The sequence below is a fragment of the Oncorhynchus nerka genome, linkage group LG24 (assembly GCF_034236695.1).
Source record: "Oncorhynchus nerka isolate Pitt River linkage group LG24, Oner_Uvic_2.0, whole genome shotgun sequence".
Classification (NCBI taxonomy): domain Eukaryota; kingdom Metazoa; phylum Chordata; class Actinopteri; order Salmoniformes; family Salmonidae; genus Oncorhynchus; species Oncorhynchus nerka.
The window spans coordinates 11,151,327-11,178,080 of NC_088419.1; the positions used below are offsets into that span (position 1 = coordinate 11,151,327).

Sequence of the window (26,754 nt, forward strand, 5' to 3'; positions counted from 1 at the left end):
GGTCTGATTGGTGGGAAGGGAACGAGAAAGGGGCCAACAGAACTATAGAAGTTGTGAATTATATGATGAAAAACAGTAGAACTCAAAGGCTGATCTTTCCCATGGCTAAGAGTAGACGTGAATCACAAGCTAAAGTTAGTGTGGCCCATCTTTGTGGAAATGTTTTTCATTTAGGAAATCAAAATGATTTTGGAGAAACAATAGTGACGGATAATGATTTAATTGCAAAGGGGGGGTCCATCCAATTATAGCAAAGAGTTCTTAGATAGGAGAGACAAAGGGGGGGTCCATCCAATTATAGCAAAGAGTTCTTAGATAGGACAAAGGGGGGTCCATCCAATTATAGCAAAGAGTTCTTAGATAGGAGAGAAAAGGGGGGGGTCCATCCAATTATAGCAAAGAGTTCTTAGATAGGAGAGACAAAGGGGGGGTCCATCCAATTATAGCAAAGAGTTCTTAGATAGGAGAGACAAAGGGGGGGTCCATCCAATTATAGCAAAGAGTTCTTAGATAGGAGAGACAAAGGGGGGGGGGTCCATCCAATTATAGCAAAGAGTTCTTAGATAGGAGAGAAAAAGGGGGTCCATCCAATTAGAGTAAGGTATTTGCTAAGAGAACAACGAGAGATGAACTGTAATGACATGGTAATCAAAGCCAGTGTCCTCTATCTACTGAACTGGTAATCATAGCCGGTGTCCTCTATCTACTGAACTGTTGATCATAGCCGGTGTCCTCTATCTACTGAACTGTTGATCATAGCCGGTGTCCTCTATCTATTGAACTGTTGATCATAGCCGGTGTCCTCTATCTACTGAACTGGTAATCATAGCCGGTGTCCTCTATCTACTGAACTGTTGATCATAGCCGGTGTCCTCTATCTACTGAACTGTTTTGTATTACCATTTCATTTAATATAATGACTGACTGCTGCCCAGGGGTTGGAACCGGTTCAGGGAACAGAACCGAAAACCGGAAAATAACTACAGCAAAAAGTGATCTCTACTGTTCAGGAACAGAACAGTTATTTTAAAAGCATGGAAACCATGGAAACCTGTTAATAACATTTACATTCAGGGCATTTTAAAAAAATGAAATCAAATGTTATTTGTCACATGCTTTGTAAACAACAGTTGTAGACTAACAGTGAAATGTTTCTTAATCAACAGGTGTAGACTAACAGTGGAATGCTTCTTAAACAACAGGTGTAGACTAACAGTGAAATGCTTCATAATCAACAGGTGTAGACTAACAGTGAAATGCTTCATAATCAACAGGTGTAGACTAACAGTGAAATGCTTCTTAAACAACAGGTGTAGACTAACAGTGAAATGCTTCTTAAACAACAGGTGTAGACTAACAGTGAAATGCTTCTTAATCAACAGGTGTAGACTAACAGTGAAATGCTTCTTAAACAACAGCTGTAGACTAACAGTGAAATGCTTCTTAAACAACAGCTGTAGACTAACAGTGAAATGCTTCATAATCAACAGGTGTAGACTAACAGTGAAATGCTTACTTACAGGCCCTTCCCATCAATGTAGAGAGAAAATATAGAAATAATAGAAAAATAATAACAGAAGGAATAAATACACAATGAGTAAAAATAACTTGTCTATATATAATAAATACACAATGAGTAATAATAACTTGTCTAAACAACAATAAATAACAATGAAATGATAACTTGTCTATACTAACAATGAAATACAACAATGAGACTAAATGATAACTTGTCTAAACACAATAAATACACAAGTGTAATGATAACTTAATCATACACAATAAATACACAATGAGTAATGATAACTTACAGGCCCTTCCCAACAATAAAGAACAATGAATAATGAAAAATAATCTAGAAGGAATAAATACACAATGTGTAAAAATAACTTGTCTATATATAATAAATACACAATGAGTAATGATAACTTGTCTATATATAATAAATACACAATGAGTAATGATAACTTGTCTATATACACTGCGTGCCAGTACTGAGTCAATGTGCAGGAGGTCATTGAGGTAGATATGTACACAAAGGTAGGGATAAAGTGACTAGGCAACAGGATCGATAATAAACAGAAGTGTATGTAATGAGTCAAAATAGTTAGTGCAAAAAGGGTCAATGCAGATAGTTAAATAGTTAACCAATAGCTACCTGGACTATTTAGCAGTCTTATGGCTTGGGGGTAGAAGCTGTTCAGGGCCCTGTTGGTTCCAGACTTGAGGCATCGGTACTGCTTGACGTGGGGTAGCAGAGAGAACAGTCTATGACTTGGGCGGCTGGAGTCTTTGACAATTTTTAGGGTCTTCCTCTGACACCGCCTGGTATAGAGATCCTGGATGGCCGGACGCTTTTGCCCCAGTGATGTACTGGGCCGTACGCACTACAGTCTGCAGCGCCTTGCGGATGGACACCACGCAGTTGCCATACCAAGAGGTGATGCAGCCATTCAAGATGCTCTCAATGGTGCAGCTGTAAAACTTTTTGAGGATCTGAGGACCCAGTCAAATCTTTTCAGCCTCCTGAGGGGAAAGAAATGTTGTTGTGCCCTCTTCACGACTGTGTTGTTGTGTTTGGGTCATGATCATTCCTTAGTGATGTGGAGGAACTTGACACTCTCGTACCCACTCCATTACAGCCCCATCAATGTGGTAGCGGTCGTTTCCTGTAGTCCATGATCAGCTCCTCTGTTTTGCTGAAGTTGAGCAAGTGGTTGTTTGTCCTGTCACCACACTGCCAGGTCTCTAACCTCCTCCCTATAGGCTGTCTCATTGTCTTCAGTGATCAGGCCTACCACCTCTGTGTAGTCAGCGAACTTAATGATGGTGTTGGAGTCGTGCACGGCCACACTGTTGTGGGTGTACAGGAAGTACAGGAGGGGACTAAGATACAGTATGATAGTTAAAACCAGCTAGATGTATATTATCCATGTCCTTGTTTAGCCACGCCTCCGAGAAGCACAGGATATTACAGTTCTTCAGGTCCCGTTGATAGGATACTCTCGAACGGTGTTCATCCAGTTTATTCTCCAGTGATTGTACGATTCCCAATAGAACGGAGGTAGAGTCAGTTTATTTGCTCGTCAGGGAGTTAACCTTGTTAACCTCTTTTGCGCCGCCTCTTCCGTTTTCAAGTACCGGGGATTATGGCCTGGTCTGGAATGAGCAGTACATCCACAGCTGCCGACTCAATGAAGTAGAAGTCTTCATTCAAATCGAGATTAGTGATGTTCAGAAGCTGTTTTTGGTCATAGGAAATGATGCCCGGAAATATTATGTGCAAAAAAAAGCTAAAATCAGTGAAAAGAAGGCAGCTATCCACTGCAGTGATATCTTACATTTCTCACTCTCTCCATCCTGTTTGAAACAAGGCTCTAAAGTAATACTGCTAAAACGGTGGCAAAGCAATTAACTGCGTGTCCTGAACAGAAAGTGTTATTTTGGGGGAAAATCCAATATAACGTATTACTGAGTACCGCTCTCCATATTTTCAAGCATAGTGGTGGCTGCATCCTGTTATGGGTATGCTTGTCATTATTAAGGACTGGGGAGTTTTATCAGGATATAGAAGAAACAGAATGGAGCTAACCTCAGGCAAAATCCTAGAGGAAAACCTGGTTCTGTGTGCTTTCCACCAGAAACTGGGAGATTAATTTACCTTTCAGCAGGACAATAACCTACAACACAAGGCCACATTCACACTGGAGTTGTTTACCAAGAAGAAAGTGAATGTTTCTGAGTGGCCGAGTTACAGTTTTGATTTAAATCTACTTGAAAATCTATGGCAAGACCTGGAATGGTTTTCTAGCAATGATCAACAACCAATTTGACAGAGCTTGAAGAATTTAGAAAAGAATAATAGGTAAATATCGCACAATCCAGATGTGAAAAGCTCTTAGAAACACTCACTACTGTAATCGCTGCCAAATGTGCTTCTACAAAGTATTCGGGTGTGACTATGTATACAGTGCCTTCGGAAGGTAATTCAGACCCCTTTTTCCACATTTTGTTACGTTTCAGCCTTATTCTAAAATTGATTAAATCGTTTTTCCCCCCTCAATCTACACACAATACACCATAATGACAAAGCAAAAACATTTTTTTAGAAATGTTTGCTAATTTATAAAAATAAAATAAAACTTAAATATCACATTTAGATAAATATTCAGACCCTTTACTCAGTACTTTGTTGAAGCACCTTTGGCTGCGATTACAGCATAACTTCTTCTTGGGTCTGACGCTACAAGCTTGGAACACCTGTATTTGGGGAGTTTCTCCCATCCTTCTATGAAGATCCTCTCAAGCGCTGTCAGGTTGGATGGGGAGTGTTTGCTGCATAGCTATTTTCAGGTCTCTCCAGAGATACTCAATTGGGTTCAAGTCCAGTCCACTCTAAGATATTCGGAGACTTGTCCTGAAGCCACTCCTGCGTTGTTTTGGCAATGTGCTTAGGGTTGTTCTCCTCTTGGAAGGTGAACCTTCACTCCAGTCTGAGGTCCGTAACAGCGCTATGGAGCAGGTTTTCATCATGGATTTCTTTGTACTTTGCTCCGTTCATCTTTGCCTCAATCCTGACTAGTGTCCCACTACCTGTCGTTGAAAAACATCCCAACAGCATGATGCTGCCACCACCATGCTTCACCATAGGGATGGTGCCAGGTTTCCTCCAGATGTGACGCATGGCATTCAGGCTAAAGAGTTCAATCTGGGTTTCATCAGATTTTCATTTCATTCTAAAAATCTGTTTTCACTTTGTCATTATGGGGTATTGTGTGTAGATTGTTGAGGATTTTTTAATTGATTTAATCCATTTTAGAATAAGGCTGTAACGTAACAAAATGTGGAAACAGTCAATGGCTCTGAATACTTTCCGAAGGCTCTGTATATAGGCTACCTGAACAGGCACCCAGTGGACCTGCAGTCTAAGGTACAAACTAGGTACGGTACTGCATTGTATACAAACACCACTTCCAGCTGACCCCTGGCGGCTATTTAACATATTTGTTCAGGTTTTCAAATTCTCCTGCTGCGAGATGACTTTCCTCCTGCAACCAAACGGTTCAAATTAAGAGCCACCATCAGTACCAAGCATTAAGAGACACTCCTCTTACCTTAGCCTCAGATGTAGGTTCCAGGAAGCATAGTCGATTACCGAGTCCCTCCACGGACAGACAAAACTTGCGATTCTCTTTCTGGATGGTGGCGACACTTTGAAGTACCACCTCATCATCCTGCCAGAGAAGAAGAGAACATTAGGAGACGTTCTGTACAACATGAGGAGACGTTCTGTACAACATGAGGAGACGTTCTGTACAACATGAGGAGACGTTCTGTACAACATGAGGAGACGTTCTGTACAACATGAGGAGACGTTCTGTACAACATCAGGAGACGTTCTGTACAACATCAGGAGACGTTCTGTACAACATCAGGAGACGTTCTGTACAACATCAGGAGATGTTCTGTACAACATTGGGAAACGTTTTGTACAACATTAGGAGACGTTCTGTACAACATTAGAAGACAAAGACGATTACTTTGTTGTCCATTGTCCACAAATATGAATAACACACATACACAGAGAGAGGACAGAGAGGTTGTAGCAGTGACTGGCAACACTGATCCCTGAAAACAAGCCACACAATGTCAACCAGGAATCTTCTCTGAATGACACACATACACAGAGAGAGGACGGAGAAGTTGGAGCAACGACTCGCAACACTGGTCTTGGAAAACAAGCAACACAATGCCAACCAGAAATCTGCTTTCACCAGGCCAACTCTTTCTCACCAGGCCAACTCTTTAACTAGGCCAACTCTTTAACTAGGCCAACTCTTTCTCACCAGGCCAACTCTTAAAGCAGGCCAACTTTTTCACCATGCCAAATGTTTCTCACCAGGCCAACTCTTCCTCGACAGGTCAACTCTTTCACCAGGCCAACTCATTCTCACCAGGCCAACTCATTCACCAGGCCAACTCTTTCACCAGGCCAACTCTTTCACCAGGCCAACTCTTTCTCACCAGGCCAACTCTTTCACCAGGCCAACTCTTTCACCAGGCCAACTCTTTCACCAGGCCAACTCTTTCTCACCAGGCCAACTCTTTCTCACCAGGCCAACTCTTTCTCAACAGGCCAACTCTTTCTCACCAGGCCAAGTCTTTCTCACCAGGCCAAATATTTCACCAGGCCAACTCTTTCTCACCAGGCCAACTCTTTCACCAGTCCAACTCTTTCACCAGGCCAACTCTTTCTCACCAGGCCAACTCTTTCACCAGGCCAACTCTTTCTCACCAGGCCAACTCTTTCACCAGGCCAACTCTTTCTCACCAGGCCAACTCTTTCACCAGGCCAAGTCTTTCTCACCAGGCCAACTCTTTCACCAGGCCAACTCTTTCTCACCAGTGCAGATAAAGATGGAGAGATGAGGAGAACAGACTTCAAGATCAGACTACTGAGATGCAGGCAGGATATTGGGTTTAAAATGGGTCAACAGTCTCAGTCTTACACCAAATACTGCAGATTTGTTTTCCTCTCTCCGTGCTATACGAGATAAATGTATAATCAAGGATAGTCATCGATGATATCTCTGTTTCTCCGCCCTTACAAACACATCAAACGCTGGAGGGGCGTTGTGCTGAGCAGGCCCATGCAAGAATTATGAATGGAATGAAAAGATAGTAAGAACATGAATAATTCATATATAATCATCTGTTTTATCAGCATATATAATCATATCAGAGGAAAACAGCTAGAGAGGATAACCGATTGGTCTTGGTATCAAAAACAGTATTAAAAAGTCAAAAAGTTACAGCCCTTCTATTGCTAGAAACAATACGTTACACATGAAAACTAGGTTCTGAAATCTTGTTTTCAACCCCAGTTCCATTATTAAACTGATTCATGGAAACCTGGGTCTTATTCACAAATGTACACCACAGCAAAACATTTTGCAACGTCAAAAAAATAACAAGCTTTTTGTAGTGGACAAGTTTAGGTCATCCCTCTCCATTTCCTTCCTAGTGAATACGACCCTGGTTTTAATGCAAGTTACGGTTGGACTGTAGTCAGGAGATCCAACTATTGATCCTATGTCTCTACCACTGTGTACTCCCACTCAGGCCACGGATATTGATTTGTGTCTCTGACGTTTTCTCTCTCTCTCTCTCTCTCTCTCTCTCTCTCTCTCTCTCTCTCCCTCCCCACATTAATTGGAACTGATTGTTACTATGGTTTTGTGCCTCTGGCTCTATTCAAGCAGTATTGCTTCATTACATCCAGCCCTCCTCACACAGCTGGAGCTACCAACCCGGGTCAGTGTATCAGAGTGGCTCCTCATCTCATCTACCTGATGACGTAGTCCTGCCTGGGGTCAATTCCCACCAACGTCACCCTTAAAACATTCAACCGGCACCTCTGGTTTACGTTTGTTGACCTTCTCAACCACACAATTACATATAAGTCATTTAATTCAACTCACCACAAGTGCTGCTTAGTTTGAGATCTACGTCATTATACAATACTGTTCTAAATGATAGGCCCCCCACAAAAAGCCACAACAATTCCATTATAAACATGTGACTGTTGGTCATAAACGATAGGCACATGGCTAAGTAAGCTAACTGGACTCACACTGTGGTTATACTTTATAACAGATGCTTGTGGTCTGAGTGGTTTCGCATGAAGTGAAATGTCAAACTGTTACTGACAGATGGGGCTGGACGGACATGAGAATGTTGGTCATAAACGATAGGCACAAGGCTTTAGTAATACAACATTTACTGTCAGCTAACTGGACTCACACTGTGGTTGTACTTTATAACAGATGCTTGAGGTCTGAGTAATGTGAAATGTCAAACTGTTACTGACAGAGGGGGCTCGACGGACTGAAGAGAGGAGGCTTCCAACTCTCCGGAAGCAAGTTTGATTTCTTAATTAACCTATAGTACATATCTCTCTCTCTCTCGCTCACTCTCTCAGTGGATTAGACATAAGGCAGAAAGCATTGATGTTGGCCCAGAGTCTGGGAGTTGCTCCCTCTGAAAGACTGGGCGCTGCAAAGCTACCATTTTCCCTATATAGGGCCCATAAAGTTCTGGGAAAATGTAGTGCACTATATAGTACCCTGGCCTGCAGAAGATCTCAGTGTCACCCCTTTAAAATGAAGTAAATGTTTTGCTTTCTTTTCAAAACACCACCGACTGTTTGGGATAGCTGGTATTGCTGGTAGCTGAGAAAAATTAGCAGCAGAACAACTGGAATGCTGGGTGTTTGAGAGGGAGAGGTAGAGAGAGAGAGAGAGAGAGAGAGAGAGAGAGAGAGAGAGAGAGAGAGAGAGAGAGACGTGTAGTGTAGATGTATGAGTGTGTGTATGTTCGTGTGTGTGTGTGTGTGCGTACAAGCTTGTTATGTGTGTATTTGTATATACAGCAGATGTAACCATAAGCCCTCTGGATAAGTGTAAAGCGTCTCAGTAGGACCAAAGCCTTCCACAGAGCTCCTGTCTTTGTAGGGGGGTTTCTCACTCTCTCCCGATCCCAAGGCTTGATCCTGAGCCAGAGAATCTCAATCTGAGTCTGCAGCCAACTGATCCTGTGACAGCAGTAGCATGAAGGAAGGCTGTAGCCACCCAGACCTGGGTTCAAATAGTATTATGTATATTTGTTCAAATATGTCTGCTTCGCTTGATTGAGCTTGCCTGGCACAATGGAACCAATGGAACAGTCCCAAAAGTGGTAACCCCACCCTTTTTCGTGCTTCTCGTGCTTCAGACAGGCTCAATCAAACGCTTAAAGTAATTTGGAAGAAAACAATCAATATTTGAACCCAGGTCTGAAACCATCTGTTAGAAAGCTAAAGAGCCGCATCACAGTCTATCTATAGGGCCCTAGGGGGCTGCTGCCTGCGTAAGGGAGAGGAGGATCCACCCAAGTCCCCAACTTTCAAGAGCAGAGCAGAGAGTCCCCCCCTGCCACCCCCCTCCACCAACCATCACACCACCCCTCTGGCTCTCTCCAGCCTGCTCAGAGCATATGCCACTCAACCTTGGAAGTACTCTTCCTTCCTTGTTTCCTCCGTCTTTCTCTCTCTGTCGCCCTCTCGTTCTCTCTCTTCTTCTTCTCTCTCTCTGTCGCTCTCCCTCTCCTCTTCTTCCTCTCTCTCCTCTTCTTCCTCTCTCTCTTCTTCTCTCTCTCTCTTTCTCTCTCTCTTCTTCTCTCTCTTTCTCTATCTCCTCTTCTCTAAGCAGCAGGCAGTTGGACCTGCTTAAAGGACAGGAGCAGGTGTGTGTGGCCTGATGGATCCACAGGGTGGTAACCTGAGATCCACCAATACTCCGCTGAGCCAAATAAACTGTCACAACTCCCCCTCCACCGACACCCCACCGACCCCCAGCCAACCTGCACCGACCCCCAACCAACCTGCATTTATACTATATACTATACTACTTTGACACGGATGATGTTCACATGCTCAGTTGGAGGTTTGGGAGAAGACACAGGAAAGTAGACTACTAGATACTGAATGGAAGCAATGAGGTTAATACTGTGGAGTGTAAAAGCCTTGTTCCCACCTGCCAGGGTGTGGAGTAGACCTCCTAACAGACAGAGGGGGTTAGGAGTTGTATATGTCTCATTAAAGTCAGACGAGGCGATAAGTGCTGATGGAGTTAGATGTTTCTAGCTAATATAAGAACACCAGGCTCAACAGTAAGAAAACATTGTGACAACGATTACAAGACAACAATTTGTGTAGCCAAATGTTGCATTAATCTGAAAGATAACATGGACTAATCTGAAAGATAACATGACTAATCTGAAAGATAACATGACTAATCTGAACAATAACATGACTAATCTGAAAGATAATATGACTAATCTGAACGATAACATGACTAATCTGAAAAATAACATGACAAATATGAAAGATAACATGACTAATCTGAACGATAACATGACTAATCTGAACGATAACATGATTTATCTGAACGTTAACATGACTAATCTGAAAGATAACATGACTAATCTGAGAGATAACATGACTAATCTGAAAAGTATGTGAGGTAAAAATCAGTGGACATTGGACCCACCCTGGACAAAGTCTCCATGCCAAACATTGGGTTCACTGAATGTGGTGCTTACTTACTAATTTATGAAGTGTGAAAATAAATTAACATTTAATAGTTTTCTGTGTGTTTCCTCCTCGAATCAAAAGGTTTTAGGCCTCAGGAAAATGAGAGAGAAAGAGAAATAGGGAGGGAGGGAGGGAGGGAGGGAGGGAGAGAGAGAGAGAGACGCTGAGATAGAGACAGAGAGAGAAACAGAGAGAGTGCTAGTACATTTCAAATCTACTGAACCTCACCACAGCCACAGGAACCTAAAATAACCCAGATTCATCATCAGCCCTGTGTTCAGCTCGTCACCTCCTGCTCTCAGTGAGTTCTGGGCCCTAAGCAGGTTAACTACTGAGACAGCCTGTTACACAGAGAGTCTGTTACATGTTAAACAGCCTGGTATTGGCTCAGAGAGTCTGTTACATGTTAAACAGCCTGGTATTGGCTCAGAGAGTCTGTTACATGTTAAACAGCCTGGTATTGGCCCACAGAGTCTGTTACATGTTCAACAGCCTGGTATTGGCCCACAGAGTCTGTTACATGTTCAACAGCCTGGTATTGGCCCACAGAGTCTGTTACATGTTCAACAGCCTGGTATTGGCCCACAGAGTCTGTTACATGTTAAATAGCCTGGTATTGGCACTGAGTTTAATGAGATGTTTGGGTCTGGGGGCTTGAGGGCCTGGATGGCTATGGGCGGTGAGAGTAGGCACACATCCACCTCTCACCACCCAGACCCCCAGACATCCACCTCTCACCACCGAGACCCCCAGAGCCCCAGACATCCACCTCTCACCATCCAGACCCCCAGGCACCCAGACATCCACCTCTCACCATCCAGACCCCCAGGTACCCAGACATCCACCTCTCACCATCCAGAAACCCAGACATCCACCTCTCACCATCCAGACCCCCAGGCACCCAGACATCCACCTCTCACCATCCAGAACCCCAGACATCCACCTCTCACCACCGAGACCCCCAGAGCCCCAGACATCCACCTCTCACCACCGAGACCCCCAGAGCCCCAGACATCCACCTCTCACCACCGAGACCCCCAGAGCCCCAGACATCCACCTCTCACCATCCAGATCCCCAGGCACCCAGACATCCACCTCTCACCATCCAGAACCCCAGACATCCACCTCTCACCATCCAGACCCCCAGGCACCCAGACATCCACCTCTCACCATCCAGACCCCCAGGCACCCAGACATCCACCTCTCACCATCCAGACCCCCAGGCACCCAGACATCCACCTCTCACCATCCAGACCCCCAGGCACCCAGACATCCACCTCTCACCATCCAGACCCCCAGGCACCCAGACATCCACCTCTCACCATCCAGACCCCCAGGCACCCAGCCATCCACCTCTCACCATCCAGAACCCCAGACATCCACCTCTCACCATCCAGACCCCCAGAGCCCCAGACATCCACCTCTCACCATCCAGACCCCCAGGCACCTAGACATCCAACTCTCACCAACCACTGCTATCAAGACCCCCAGGCCCCTAGAGAACCAGCCCACCACCACCCAGATACCAAAAATATATATATTTACCAATTGTCCTTTTGTAATAAACCAATTGTACAAATAGTAGTGTCAGTTGTGGTAGCATAACAAATATTGAGTGGGCTGGCTGGGGCTCCTGTGTCTCTGTGGGAGTATATACATACTGTAGGCAGAGAGTCACTGGAACCAGTGTGGCCTCTGCTTGAGAATTTAAAATTAGACTTACAGAAGAAATGCTGGAATGCTTTCAGTAGGCACAAAACAGAGGGAAACAAGGAAGGGAATTTCGTAAAATCGAAAGGCTACCACCTCCTAGACTCGAATCGTTTTAGTGAGAACTTGACAAGGAGTTCCTGTGTATTTATTGGGCCAATCAACTTTGAACTTGAAACAATAAGCAGAATGCTCAGTTTGATTACGATTCCAAAATGTTTTCTCCTTTCTGACCTTAAAAACCACTTAAGTTGTTTTTGACTGTTTTTAGTGCAGTGAATGCCTCGACACAAAAAATATATATATATATTGTTGCAATGGTGAAGTTGTATACTGTAAAACCTCTGAAATGTTCATAGCTGTCATTTTAACGTTAATGTCTCACAGTCGACAAGCGCAATAGATGTAATCACACTAAAGGAACAATCTGCAGTTGCTGCATCCATTTTTGGACTTAAATTAATGATATGTACCCATTTATTCTTGAAGAATAAGACGTATAAATGCCTCATGAGCTTAGTTCAACTGTTGTACCCCATCAGGACCCAAACTATAAGCTTGTTTTACTCAAAACATGATATCAAAATTATAGTTTTAACCACAGATGGTCAGTCTTTGCATCCATAGCTTTATCTATGAACTTGAGAGTGGCTACATTTCTCTAGCCCCATCCCTCAGCTCTTTACTTTGAACAAGATCAGCTTTAAAACCATAACTCTGTTAATTTTCTCCATCATGAGACAAAAAACAGTTGTTTAGCATCATCTCTTGTTTTCTTAGTTTTTTTTTTTATAAAAAAAAATATTTATTTCATATTATTGGACTATATATGCAGTACCAATCAAAAGTTTGGACACGCCTACTCATTCCAGGGTTTTTCTTTATTTGTACTATTTTCTACATTATAGAATAATAGTGAAGACATCACAACTATGAAACAACACATATGGAATCATATAGTAACCAAAAAAGTGTTAAACAAATCTAAATATATTTTAGATTTGAGATTCTTCAAAGTAGCCACCCTTTGCCTTGATGACAGTTTTGCACACTCTTGGCATTCTGTCAACCAGATTCATGAGGTTGTCACCTAGAATGCATTTTAATTAACAGGTGTGCCTTGTTAAAAGTTCATTTGTGAAATGTATTTCCTTTTAATGCATTTGAGCCAATCAGTTGTGTTGTGACAAGGTAGGGTTGGTATACAGAAGTTGGCCTTATCGGGTATATATAGTCCATATTATGGCAAGAACAGCTCAAATAAGCAAAGAGAAACTACAGTCCATCATTACTTTAACACATCAGTCTTATCGGATAATTACATCAATGATTAGTCAGATATTTTAAGAATTTTGAAAGTTTCTTCAATTGCAGTGGCAAAAACCATCAAGCGCTATGATGAAACTGGCTCTCATGAGGACCTCCACAGGAAAGGAGGACCTCTGGTGCAGAGGATAAGTTCATTAAAGTTACCAGCCGCAGAAATTGCAACCCAAATAAATTATTCACAGAGTTCAAGTAAAAGACACATCTCCACATCAGCTGTTCAGGGGAGACTGTGTGAAACAGGCATTCATGGTCGAATTGCTGCTAAGACACCACTGAGAGTTTTGGTTCCAATTGCCATGTCTTTGTGAGATGCAGAGTAGGTGAACGAATGATCTCCGCATGTGTGGTTCCCACCATGAAGCATGGAGGGGGAGGTGTGATGGTGTGGGGGTGCTTTGCTGGTGACACTGTCTGTGATTTATTTAGAATTCAAGGCACACTTAACCAGCATGGCTACCATAGCATTCTGCAGCGATACGCCATCCCATCTGGTTTGCGCTTAGTGGGACTATCATTTGTTTATCAACAGCACAATGACCCAAAACCTCCAGGCTGTTTAAGGGCTATTTGACCAAGAAGGGGGGTGATGGAGTGCTCCATCAGATGACCTTGATTCCACAATCCCCCGACCTCAACTCAAATGAGATGGTTTGGGATGAGTTGGATCGAGTGAAGGAAAAGCAGCCAACAAGTGCTCAGCATATGTGGGAACTCCTTCAAGACTATTAGAAAAGCATTCCAGGTGAAACCTGTTTCGAGAATGCCAAGAGTGTGCAATGCTGTCATTGAGGCAAAGGGTTGCTATTTTAAGAATATAAAATATAAAATATATTTAGATTTGTTTAACACTTCTTTGGTTACTACATGATTCCATATGTGTTATTTCATAGTTTTTATGTTGTCACTATCATTCTACAATGTAGAAAATAGTAAAAAATAAAGAAAAACCCTTTAATGAGTAGGTGTACCCACACTTTTGACTGGTTTTATTTATTTATTTAACCTCTAGGCAAGTCAGTTATGAACTAATTCATATTTACAATTCCGGCCTACCCCGAGCCAAACCCGGACAACGCTGGGCCAATTTGCGCCGCCCTACGGGTCTCCCAATCACGGTCGGATGTGATACAGCATGGATACTGGTGCTGTATATACAGTATAAAATGACACTTTCTTTTTGGCATGAAAAAACAGCAAGATATTAACATCAATACAATATATTACATGACATTTACATTTCTTAATCAGGTTTTTACCAGGGGCGAGGAGGACGCTTTGTTACTGCTGATTGCCACTATAATGTTACTTGCAGCATATTGCCTTAAAGCATCATATTGCCTTAAAGCATCATATTGCCTTAAACAAGCATATTGCCTTAAACAAGCATATTGCCTTAAACAAGCATATTGCCTTAAACCAGCATATTGCCTTAAACAAGCATATTGCCTTAAACAAGCATATTGCCTTAAAGCAGCATATTGCCTTAAAGCAGCTCCAAATGATAAGAATATTTTGAAGATAAATACACAACGCAGAGGATGAGAGGACGGTCCAGTCGTACTTGGTCCAGTCGTACTGCAAGGACTTCTGATTGGTCAATCCCAGGCTAGGGTGGGAGGTTATAAATGGCATCCTGTTCCTTTGTTCGGTGGAGAAAAGCTGAGGACAGGGGAGACTGAACATCTACCTCCCAGCATAACATCTTGATTTGTCCTTCTCAAATAAACCTATTTTTCTCCCCCAATTTTCTTTGGAGTCTGTGTTATTGAAGAATAACATCAATTGCTAACAAAATCAAATAAGCTGTCATGCATGCAAGGCTGAACAGTTGGTCTGAGTCTGCATCAGCAGCACTGAGGGATGAAAGCCCCGGAATGCATCCCGAATGGCACCCTATTCCCTATGTAGTGCACTACTTTAGACCAGAGCCCTATGGCACCCTATTCCCTATGTAGTCCTCTACTTTAGACCAGAGCCCTATGGCACCCTATTCCCTATGTAGTCCTCTACTTTAGACCAGAGCCCTATGGCACCCTATTCCCTATGTAGTCCTCTACTTTAGACCAGAGCCCTATGGCACCCTATTCCCTATGTAGTCCTCTACTTTAGACCAGAGCCCTATGGCACCCTATTCCCTATGTAGTCCTCTACTTTAGACCAGAGCCCTATGGCACCCTATTCCCTATGTAGTCCTCTACTTTAGACCAGAGCCCTATGGCACCCTATTCCCTATGTAGTGCACTACTTTAGACCAGAGCCCTATGGCACCCTATTCCCTATGTAGTCCTCTACTTTAGACCAGAGCCCTTTATATAGAGAATAGGGTGCCATTTGGGACGGGCCCTCAGCCAGGGTCACATCTGGTGGATGGCTGGGGGCTGGAGTGACTGTATGCCACCTACCTAGACGTCTGTCCAGCATAAAGAGAGTGATGAGGGGGGTGGAAGGAGAAAGGGGGGTAGAGAGAGAGTGATAAAGAGAGAAACAGAGAGAGGGCGTGATAGAGAAAAAGAGAGAGAGATACAGAGAGAGAGAGAGAGATACAGAGAGAGATACAGAGAGAGATACAGAGAGAGAGAGAGTGATAGAGAAAGAGAGAGATACAGAGAGAGGGGGAGTGATAGAGAAAGAGAGAGATACAGAGAGAGAGGAAGTGATAGAGAAAGAGAGAGATACAGAGAGAGAGGGAGTGATAGAGAAAGAGAGAGAGAGAGAGAGAGAGTGATAGAGAAAGAGAGATACAGAGAGAGAGGGAGTGATAGAGAAAGAGAGAGATACAGAGAGAGAGGGAGTGATAGAGAAAGAGAGAGAGAGAGAGAGAGAGAGAGAGAGAGAGAGAGAGAGTGATAAAGAGAGAAACAGAGAGAGGGCGTGATAGAGAAAAAGAGAGAGAGAGATACAGAGAGAGAAAGGCAAATAGAGAGTGGCGGTGGGTGGCAGGTAAAGAGAGATCAGGTACTTTGGTTGGGCCATTTCAGGCTTTCCATCTTACTATAATGCTCACAGATTCGGACCATTTTACAATAAGGTGTAAACTCAGACTACTGACCTAGAGCAGGACTCAGGGATTTTTCTGCCATTGAAATCCTTGGACGGACCGCCAAAGCATTTTTCGGTTCACTTAAATCCAAACAGTGTAAAAATATTTATTTTTCTGGATACATAAACGATTTCAGTGTAAACTTAAATGACTAAAAACAGATATAAACTATGCAGAAAAGATAATGGATCTATATATTTTTCTATAATATAATCTTTGAGAATTAACAATCCCCAAAATATTTCTGATTTCATTTTCATAGTTTTTTTTCCCCCTGTGAAGTTGCATTCATGTCTGAAATGTGCTGTAAAAATAAAGCTTGGATGAAAATAAAATCTAGATCGTTTTTTTTTTAAACAATGAATTTAGCAGTATAGATTTTGTTATTATGCTTGAGCAAAAGAACACAGCATTAGCCATGGCAAAATGCGTAAAATTGCAGGAAATGAGATTAAAAATGAACATTTTTTCTCAGGTCCATGGCAGAATATGTAGAATCGGAGGAAATGGACTTAAAACTGCAAAAATGTCTCTATGCCAGCAAAGATTGGAGTCTCTAAAATGTACTCCAAAATTCAGCTGTGCTGACTGGCCAACCACGCCCCCTGCCACGCCCACCACCAAAGCCCCTTTTTGATATGGATACACCCTAGGACTATGTCCATATTTAATCAAGACTTCAATCGGGATATGATCCACTGTCCAAGTCTTTGCAGTTAACTATCTCATTTGATTATGCGTCTGATATGACAGATTCGTTTGACATTAGTATTGTACAGTAGAGACCTGAGACGAGACACGAACCAACAGGGTTTTTCTGCTGTTGAGACCTGAGATGAGACACGAATTAACAGGGTGTTTCTGCTGTTGAGACCTGAGATGAGACGCAAACCAACAGGGTTTTTCTGCTGTTGAGACCTGAGATGAGATACGAATCAACAGGGTGTTTCTGCTGTTGAGACCTGAGATGAGACGTGAACCAACAGGGTTTTTCTGCTGGTTTTTCTGCAACAACACAGGTCAAACCTGGGCATGGGTCAACACCTGTCTGCAACAACACAGGTCAAACCTGGGCATAGGTCAACACCTGTCTGCAATAACACAGGTACACCTGGGCATGGGTCAACACCTGTCTACAATAACACAGGTACACCTGGGCATAGGTCAACACCTGTCTACAATAACACAGGTACACCTGGGCATGGGTCAACACCTGTCTACAACAACACAGGTACACCTGGGCATGGGTCAACACCTGTCTACAATAACACAGGTACACCTGGGCATGGGTCAACACCTGTCTGGAACAACACAGGTACACCTGGGCATGGGTCAACACCTGTCTACAATAACACAGGTACACCTGGGCATGGGTCAACACCTGTCTACAATAACACAGGTACACCTGGGCATAGGTCAACACCTGTCTACAATAACACAGGTACACCTGGGCATGGGTCAACACCTGTCTACAATAACACAGGTACACCTGGGCATGGGTCAACACCTGTCTACAATAACACAGGTACACCTGGGCATGGGTCAACACCTGTCTGGAACAACACAGGTACACCTGGGCATGGGTCAACACCTGTCTACAATAACACAGGTACACCTGGGCATGGGTCAACACCTGTCTACAACAACACAGGTACACCTGGGCATGGGTCAACACCTGTCTACAATAACACAGGTACACCTGGGCATAGGTCAACACCTGTCTACAATAACACAGGTACACCTGGGCATGGGTCAACACCTGTCTACAATAACACAGGTACACCTGGGCATGGGTCAACACCTGTCTACAATAACACAGGTACACCTGGGCATGGGTCAACACCCGTCTACAACAACACATGTACACCTGGCCCCATACACACAACAATGGTTTATCCCAAACTTTAAGGGTAAGTTTCCAGAACCAGATGACTAAAAATAACTTTCAATGGATATTCTCAACTGGTCTTGGGAAATTCCACAATAAGAGAGTGCTGCTGAAACAAAAACCAATGATTGTAACCATACAACTGTATGCACAATAACAATGTTTAACAATTTCAACAGAAAAGTTTACACAAACACATTTACTTGAAGAACAGTGTAGATACAAAGGTTGGTTACAGCACAAAGGACTGACGCTGGAGAAAAGCGGGTACGGGGAGTTGAACATTTAATGTGGAACAGACGTCGAACAGGACAGGAACAGCGTCAGAACCAGGTAACAAAAATGACAAACAAAAATTAATCTGGAAGCGGGGAAGAGAGATAGGGAATAGACAGATATAGGGGAGGAAATAAACACAGGTAATTGAGTCCAGGTGAGTGCAATGAATCAAGGGGAGCAGGTGTGCGTAATAATGGTGGCAGGAGTGCGTAATGCCGGGGAGCCTGGCGCCCGAGGGAGAGCGGGAGCAGGCGTGACACAAATCATGGAAGCATGCGCTTTAATCTGGGTCCAGGAAACTGGCCCTAAGGACCCACTTATAATTCTTCCCAACCCTGAGCATGGACCATCAGCACCGCAGAGGCATGCATGCACCTGGCCCAGACCCACCTGGCCCAGACCCATCTGGCTCCAGACCAGCAGTTTAAATCCTCTCATTTCCTTTCCAGAGACAACAGAGGATGAAGGAGCTCTGGAGAGTCTAACAATAGTATTTTAATTGGGGCAGGTGGCACTGCAAACCAACCACCTCTGGGACAGGTGCCACTGCTAACCACCCACCTCTGGGATTAGGTGCCACTGCTAACCACACACATCTGGGATAGGTGCCACTGCTAACCTCCCACCTCTGAGATTAGGTGCTAACCACCCACCTCTGGAATTAGGTGCCACTGTTAACCACTCACATCTGGGATTAGGTGCCACTACCAACCACCCACCTCTGGGATAGGTGCCACTGCTAACCACCCACCTCTGGGATTAGGTGCCACTACTAACCTCCCACCTCTGGGATTAGGTGCCACTACTAACCACCCACCTCTGGGATTAGGTGCCACTACTAACCACCCACCTCTGGGATTAGGTGCCACTACTAACCACCCACCTCTGGGATTAGGTGCCACTACTAACCACCCACCTCTGGGATTAGGTGCCACTACTAACCACCCACCTCTGGGATTAGGTGCCACTACTAACCACCCACCTCTGGGATTAGGTGCCACTGCTAACCACCCACCTCTGGGATTAGGTGCCACTACTAACCACCCACCTCTGGGATAGGTGCCACTGCTAACCACCCACCTCGGGGATAGGTGCCACCGCTAACCACCCACCTCTACTACCCCAAATATGTTTTAATGTTCTCTCACCAGCGCTTTAGCACTATAGATTTCCCAAAGCCATACAATCAGCTTTTTGTGGACGAAGTTGTCTGAGGTATAAAAGTATTCAACTTTGTAATGAATTTGAACAGCAACAGTGCCAATAACCTCTTCAAACACTGGACAACATTTAAACAAGCATTTAGCTACACTCGCAATAACATCTGCTAACCATGTGTATGCGACCAATAAAATTTGATTTGATTCGAAACACTGGGCAACATTTAGCAGAACTGTTCATTTGGTGAAAAACCCCAGGGGATATTTGCACATTTGTTTTGCATACGCTCAATACAGCCTAAAAACTGAATCACCAACATACATCAACAGAATTCCTAGTCTTGCTCCTACACATATCCTCTTCTTATTCTGTCCCCAGCTTGACTATATCTTTATACCGCCTCAAACTTTGCGGTAGCAAGCTGTTGACTTCGAAATACTAGCTCATCCCTATAAAAATGGTGCTAAAATGCCGCTGGTCTTGTGCTAGCTGCCCAGCTGACGCAATGACCCATGGTGTAGTGTGTTGTGGTGTGGGCAGGAGCCAGCAAGCAGGGAACGCATGTACAGCGTGTATACATGGGCTGAGGAAGCATCAGCTTTTAAAGAGGCTAAATTTAAGTTCTCCTTTGGAATGCAGAAGGCTTCCAGAACAACATCAACTCCAAATAAGCACTCTGCTGCTGCTACTGCTACTGCATGGGGGCATGGGACAAGGCTAGGGTCTGGGGAAGCGTCCTCTCTGGATTTAAAAGGGTTGACTACCTACACAGTTCTGCACATCACCTCTTGAGTTAATGACAAGTATGACATCACAGCCACAAAGTTTTGAAAACTCCTTCAAACTACAAGGGCTCTTTAATAACACTGGACTACAAAATATAGATCCAAGCCTTCGAACTTCTGACTTCGCAATCACACTTTGGAACTGAGATTATGGAAAAACAAGTCCAATTTCATACAACTGCTTCAAATTCTTTCATCGTGTTGCTTTCTAATTTGATCTTTTTTTTTTGCTGAGAATTTTAATGCACAGCAGGAAATGCAAACTTGTAGTGCATTCAGGGTTAAAAAGGCTCCTAAAGTTTGTAATTTCCATTAAAAAAAGGTCAGATTTGATTTGCCCTAACAATTTTTGTTGATCAAACCCTACAAAAATCTCCATTAAATATAATCAAAATAATAATTCACATTTCCTGTTGCTGCAGGAATATTTTCCTGCTGTAGCAAACTGGCATAAATTAAGATCCTACATCTGTAGCCATCGACCTAAATTCTCTATCAGATCAATAATAAGGCCTAGGCTAGCCTATACATCAACTCAACCACTGCCACTACTGCAGAAAAGTCTCTGTTCAGGCCAACTTAAACACGCCGATTGGCACATTTTGTTTTTCTGTTGCTCATTAGAAAACGAGATTTCAGTCTTGGAGGTATGTTTTCAGTCCGATGCCGTGTTTGGTTAATGTTTGTCCCCCATGAGACACTGTACATGCGCAAAACTATTACAATTAATCAAAATCCCCGGAATGATTCTAATTCAAGAAATGTGTCATTCATTTTGACGTTGTTGCCGAGGATTTGATTTTAGTTGTGCAATTTTACATCTAACTATGGTGTTTGGTGCAGTATTTCTCAAGTTAAAAAATGTGCAACGTGCTGTCAGAGTGTATGTGTGTGTGCGTGTGTGGCGTCAGTATGCATGTGGGCACGTATTATGTGTGTGTGTGTGTGTGTGTGTGTGTGTGTGTGTGTAAGCGTGTGTGCTTGGCGTCAGTATGCATGTGGGCACGTATGTAGTGTGTGTGTTAAGGTGTCTGTGTAAGGATAAAATAAAACATATAAATCTGTGAGTGTGTGGGTAGGGTCTAGTGTGTGTGGGCCTTCCTCTGACACCACCTGGTATACAGGTCCTGGATGGCAGGAAGCTTGGCCCCAGTGAAGTACTGGGCCGTATTCACCACCCTCTGTAGAGCTTTGCATTTGGGTGCCTTGCAGTTGCAATACCAAGCGGTGATGCAGCGAGTCAAGATGCTCTCAATGGTGCAGCTGTAGAACTTTATGCAGATCTGAGGACCCGTGCCCCAAAAAAAATCTGCCTCCTGAGGGGGAAGAGGCGCTGTCTTGCCCTCTTCACAACTGGGTGGGTGTGTGTGGACCATGTTAATTCCTCAGGGATGTGAACAGGGAGGGACTTGAAGCTCTCAACCCGCTCCACTGCAGCCACATTGATGTGAATTGGGTTGTGAGCGCCGCTCTGTTTCCTGTAGTCCACGATCTTCTCCTTTGTCTTGCTGACGTTGAGGGAAAGGTTGTTGTCCTGGCACCACACTGCCAGGTCTCTGAACTCCTCCCTATAGGCTGCCTCATCGCCGTCTGTGATCAGTCTTACCAACGTTGTGTCGTAAGCAAACTTAATGATGGTGTTGGAGTTATGCGCGGTCACACAGTCATAGCTGAATAGGGAGTAGAGGAGTGGACTAAGCACACACCCCTGAGTGGCCCCGGTGTTGAGGCTCACTACCTGGGGGTGCCTCTTCAGGAAGTCAGGATTCAGTTGCAGAGGTAGTTGTTCTGTTCCAGGGTGCTGAGCTTGGTAATAATCTTGGAGGGGACTATGGTGTTGAATGCTGAGCCTTAGTCAATGAACAGCATTCTTTACCTTGGCGTTCTTGGGCACAGGGACTATGGTGAAACAAGTTGGTATTACAGAGCGGGTCAGGGATAGGTTATAAATGTCAGTGGAGACACTTGCCAGCTGGTCAGCGCATGCTCTGAGTATATGTCCTGGTATTCCTTCTGGCCCTGCGTCCTTGTGAATATGAACCTATTTAAAGGTCTTACTCACATCAGCTACGGAGAGCAAGATCACATTCGTCCGAGAACAGCTGGTGTTCTCATGCATGGTTCAGTGTTGTTTGCATAGAAGCAAGAATTGAAGGTCTTTAGCTCGTCTGGTAGACTTATGTTGCTGGGCAGCTCATGGCTGGGTTTTCCTTTGTAATCTATGATAGTTTGCAAGCCCTGGCACATCTGTCGAATGTCAGAGCTGACGTAGTAGGATTCAATCTTAGTCCTGTATTGACGTCTTGCTTGTTTGATGGCTTGTCGGAGGTCATAACGGGATTTCTTATAAGCATCCAGATTACTTTCCTGCTTCATGAAACCGGCAGCTATAGCCGATAGCTCAGTATGAACGTTGTCTGTAATCCATGGATTCTGGTTAGGGTATGTACGTATGGTCACTGTGGGGATGAGTCATCTAAGCACTTATTAATGAAGCCGGTGACCGATGTGGTAATCTCCTCAATGTTATCGGATCAATCCCGGAACATATTTCAGTCTGTACTCGCGAAACAGTCCTGTTGCTTAGCATCCACTTTATCGGACCACTTCTGTATTGAGTGTGTCACTGGGATTTCCTGTTTGACTTTTTGCTGTAAGCAGGAAGCCGGAGGATAGAGTTATATTCTGATTTGCAAAAAAAGGAGGGTGAGGGAGAGCTTTATATGCTTGTCTGTGTGTGGAGTAAAGGTGATCTAGAGTTTTTTCGCCTCTAGTTGCATAGGTGACATGCTGGTAAAAATGACGGAAAACTGATTTAATTTTCCCTGCATTAAAATCACTGACTACAAGAAACGCAACCTCTGAATGTGCATGTTCTTGTTTGCATATGGCCCTATACAGCTTGTTGAGTGTGGTCCTAGTGCCAGCATCCGTTTGTGGTGGTAATAAGACAGCTACAAAAAATATAGATGAAAACTCTCTTGGTAAATAGTATGGTCTGCAGCTTATCATGAGGTATTCTAACTCAGACTCGGCAAAAATTAAATAAACAGATACTTCTGTGCACAAACTGAAAAAAAAGACTTATTGTGGAACAGCGGTTGAATCATCTATAACATCTCTTCCGACGTGCAGAAATTAAGTTATACTTAGTTATCTAATTATGAAGGTCAATGAATTACATATAAATCAGATCCTAACACATTTACAATCAGTGCTTTAATTAATGCTAAGGAGCGTGTTTTTGTATGGACTGACTACCGATAATCTCCCATGACAGCCTGATTAGACTATTGATGTTATGTGTGCTTGGGGCCTGTGAAACCCCCTGGAATATGGCTGTTTTCGCTAGATATTCAGGATGCCATTGAGTGGTGTGAGTGTCAGGGGAATCTGAGAGCCATCAGCATCAGCATATCACAGGCCTGTTAAACACTGTAGGCCGTTAAATACTGGTGACCGACCTGTGACCTGTCAAACAGCCACCTCTAGGTCTTCTCTCTATCGTAACATAGTGTATGGATGGATCAACTACACATCTGTCTTCTCTTCTCTGGTTATGGATCAACTACACATCTGTCTTCTCTTCTCTGGTTATGGATCAACTACACATCTGTCTTCTCCTCTGGTTATGGATCAACTACACATCTGTCTTCTCTTCTCTGGTTATGGATCAACTACACATCTGTCTTCTCTTCTCTGGTTATGGATCAACTACACATCTGTCTTCTCTTCTCTGGTAAAGGATCAACTACACATCTGTCTTCTCTTCTCTGGTTATGGATCAACTACACATCTGTCTTCTCTTCTCTGGTAAAGGATCAACTACACATCTGTCTTCTCCTCTGGTTATGGATCAACTACACATCTGTCTTCTCTTCTCTGGTAAAGGATCAACTACACATCTGTCTTCTCCTCTGGTTATGGATCAACTACACATCTGTATTCTCTTCTGGTTATGGATCAACTACACATCTGTCTTCTCTTCTCTGGTAAAGGATCAACTACAAGGATCAACTACACATCTGTCTTCTCTTCTCTGGTAAAGGATCAACTACACATCTGTATTCTCTTCTGGTTATGGATCAACTACACATCTGTTATGGATCAACTACACATCTGTCTTCTCTTCTGGTTATGGATCAACTACACATCTGTCTTCTTCTCTGGTAAAGGATTACACATCTGTATTCTCTTCTCTAAAGGATCAACTACATCTGTCTTCTCTTCTGGATCAACTCAACACATCTGTCTTCTCTGGTTATGGATCAACTACACATCTGTCTTCTCTTCTCTGGTAAAGGATCAACTACACATCTGTCTTCTCTTCTCTGGTAAAGGATCAACTACACATCTGTATTCTCTTCTCTGGTAAAGGATCAACTACACATCTGTCTTCTCTTCTGGTTATGGATCAACTACATATCTGTCTTCTCTTCTCTGGTTATGGATCAACTACACATCTGTCTTCTCTTCTCTGGTAAAGGATCAACTACACATCTGTCTTCTCTTCTCTGGTAAAGGATCAACTACACATCTGTATTCTCTTCTCTGGTAAAGGATCAACTACACATCTGTATTCTCTTCTGGTTATGGATCAACTACACATCTGTCTTCTCTTCTCTGGTAAAGGATCAACCATCAACCATCAAAGTTTGATCTGGTGACACACACACCAGCCTGTTGGATCTTTCTAACTCTCTGGAAGTGTGTTATCCTCCATTGTATGACGCTGGACAGTTTCTCAGCACAGCATATCTAAGGTATCACAAAATATCACACTCCAAGAGATATGTCAGGACTAGCCTATACGTCAATGGCGAACCAACTGTGATGGATGGTTATTCACACCAGGCCAACATACATACTGTACATCGTATCGTTTACAAACATAAATGCCTTGTAGCCCCACATGAACCCTATGTAGCATAGTGTAAATAATCTTCATCGAACCACTAAAATAGCTCTAAAATAGCAGAGCCATGCTTGGGGTTATCTTACTTGTGAACAAAACTTATTAAAACACCTCTCCCTGAGTCAAAGCAAAGCACAAAGGTTCAAAAAAGTTTTAGCTTTTATTTTGATGATTAAATCAACAGTAGCCTTTTCACAAGCAACTTTACAACCCACACACAGACAGAAAGCCAGAGGAAAATCAAAGAAACATTATGTTCTTTAAGTTTAGTCGATACATCATTGTCATTATAGAGGAAAACAGATGTGACAAGACAACGATACTCCAAACTCAATTATATCAGAATGATTATGCAAAAATCACTACTTTTATTCTGCTTTTTTTTAATTACAATTATGTAGGCCTAATTTAAATGTGCCATTGCACCTGCAGCTGGGACTTTCGTTTAAATTCCAATGTGCCTCGAGCTCTGGCGACAGGTGCTCTGAGAGCCAATATGCCGCTCGCTCACTGCACAGTAGCCCATAGCGTGCACCATACACCTAGGTCAACTTCCCAACAAGGGCAGAATCTCATGAATTATATAAAACACCAAAAATAAAACTGCACCTATTTTATTTGAAGTCAGAGCAGTTTTCATATCCTGATTTTGCATTAGTCCAGGTATTCAAGCAAATGATAGACTCTCTATCCAGCAGTGACACCAGTTGTTGCCATTTAAAGACATATCCAAGAACATGTCCTTTCAAGACACCCAGTCCCCCCCCCCCCCCCAAAAAAACCCGCTTTGGTTATGCATAAAAAGTAAGCAAATAATGTAGCTACTTACAGTTCGCAGGAACTGGATGTCATCCTCTCCTTCTCCGCCCTCAGCCATGGCTGTGAAGGAGCCTGTTTAGACTATGAAAGACACCACTGACTAGAGAGGCAGTAGGCTAGACAGAAACGCGATGCTGTAGCTCTCCTGCCGATATTAGCATGGAGCTAATTCCACAACCATATAGGGCAGACCGGGCAAGCCCCCCCCCCCTCGCATCCACTGCACACCTCACCGCGGATTGTCACTCAATGCCTTCCCACCCCGGACTGTGTGCTCCCTGCGGCTGCCAATGTCAGCAGTACGCTGAGTGAGCTATGGTGGGTGCGAGAGGAGAGGAGACGAGACGAGCACGCCTCGGCAAGCGGACGAGGCTACTGCTATTTAATGATTCAGAATGAAATGACAAAGTCTGTCACTATCACTCTGCCAGGCGTGTTTAAAAAGCACACGTCAGTAGTTTTATGTTAATAATAATAATAATAATAATAATGGGTCAGAACGGAGAATTGAATAACAATAATTGTGTTGAATACAAAGTTAGATTGTAGGGGCACCTCTCTCTTTCCCGCTCTGTCACTCTCTGTTGAGATGGAACAAGACAGCTACAATATAAAAGTGTATACAATTTTACTACATTGATTTCTTGAAAACAATGATAACAATCGTATTCTTCTCAATTGAAAATGGATTACTCT

The 26,754-nt window shown here is 43.4% G+C and overlaps 1 protein-coding gene across 5 annotated transcripts in view; it reads right to left on the bottom strand.

The window, feature by feature from the left end:
* Positions 1 to 26,174, bottom strand: part of LOC115122410 (ryanodine receptor 3-like) — a 269,794-nt gene extending 243,620 nt beyond the window's left edge. For all 5 annotated transcript variants that reach the window (XM_065008606.1, XM_065008603.1, XM_065008605.1 and 2 more), the window contains exons 1-2: positions 26,069 to 26,174; positions 5,115 to 5,234 (exon numbers count right to left, since the gene is read on the bottom strand). In XM_065008606.1, the coding sequence (XP_064864678.1) occupies positions 5,115 to 5,234; positions 26,069 to 26,116 (168 nt within the window). In that variant the 5' untranslated portion in view covers positions 26,117 to 26,174. The remainder of the gene's footprint in view (positions 1 to 5,114; positions 5,235 to 26,068) is intronic.
* Positions 26,175 to 26,754: the final 580 nt, after the last annotated feature.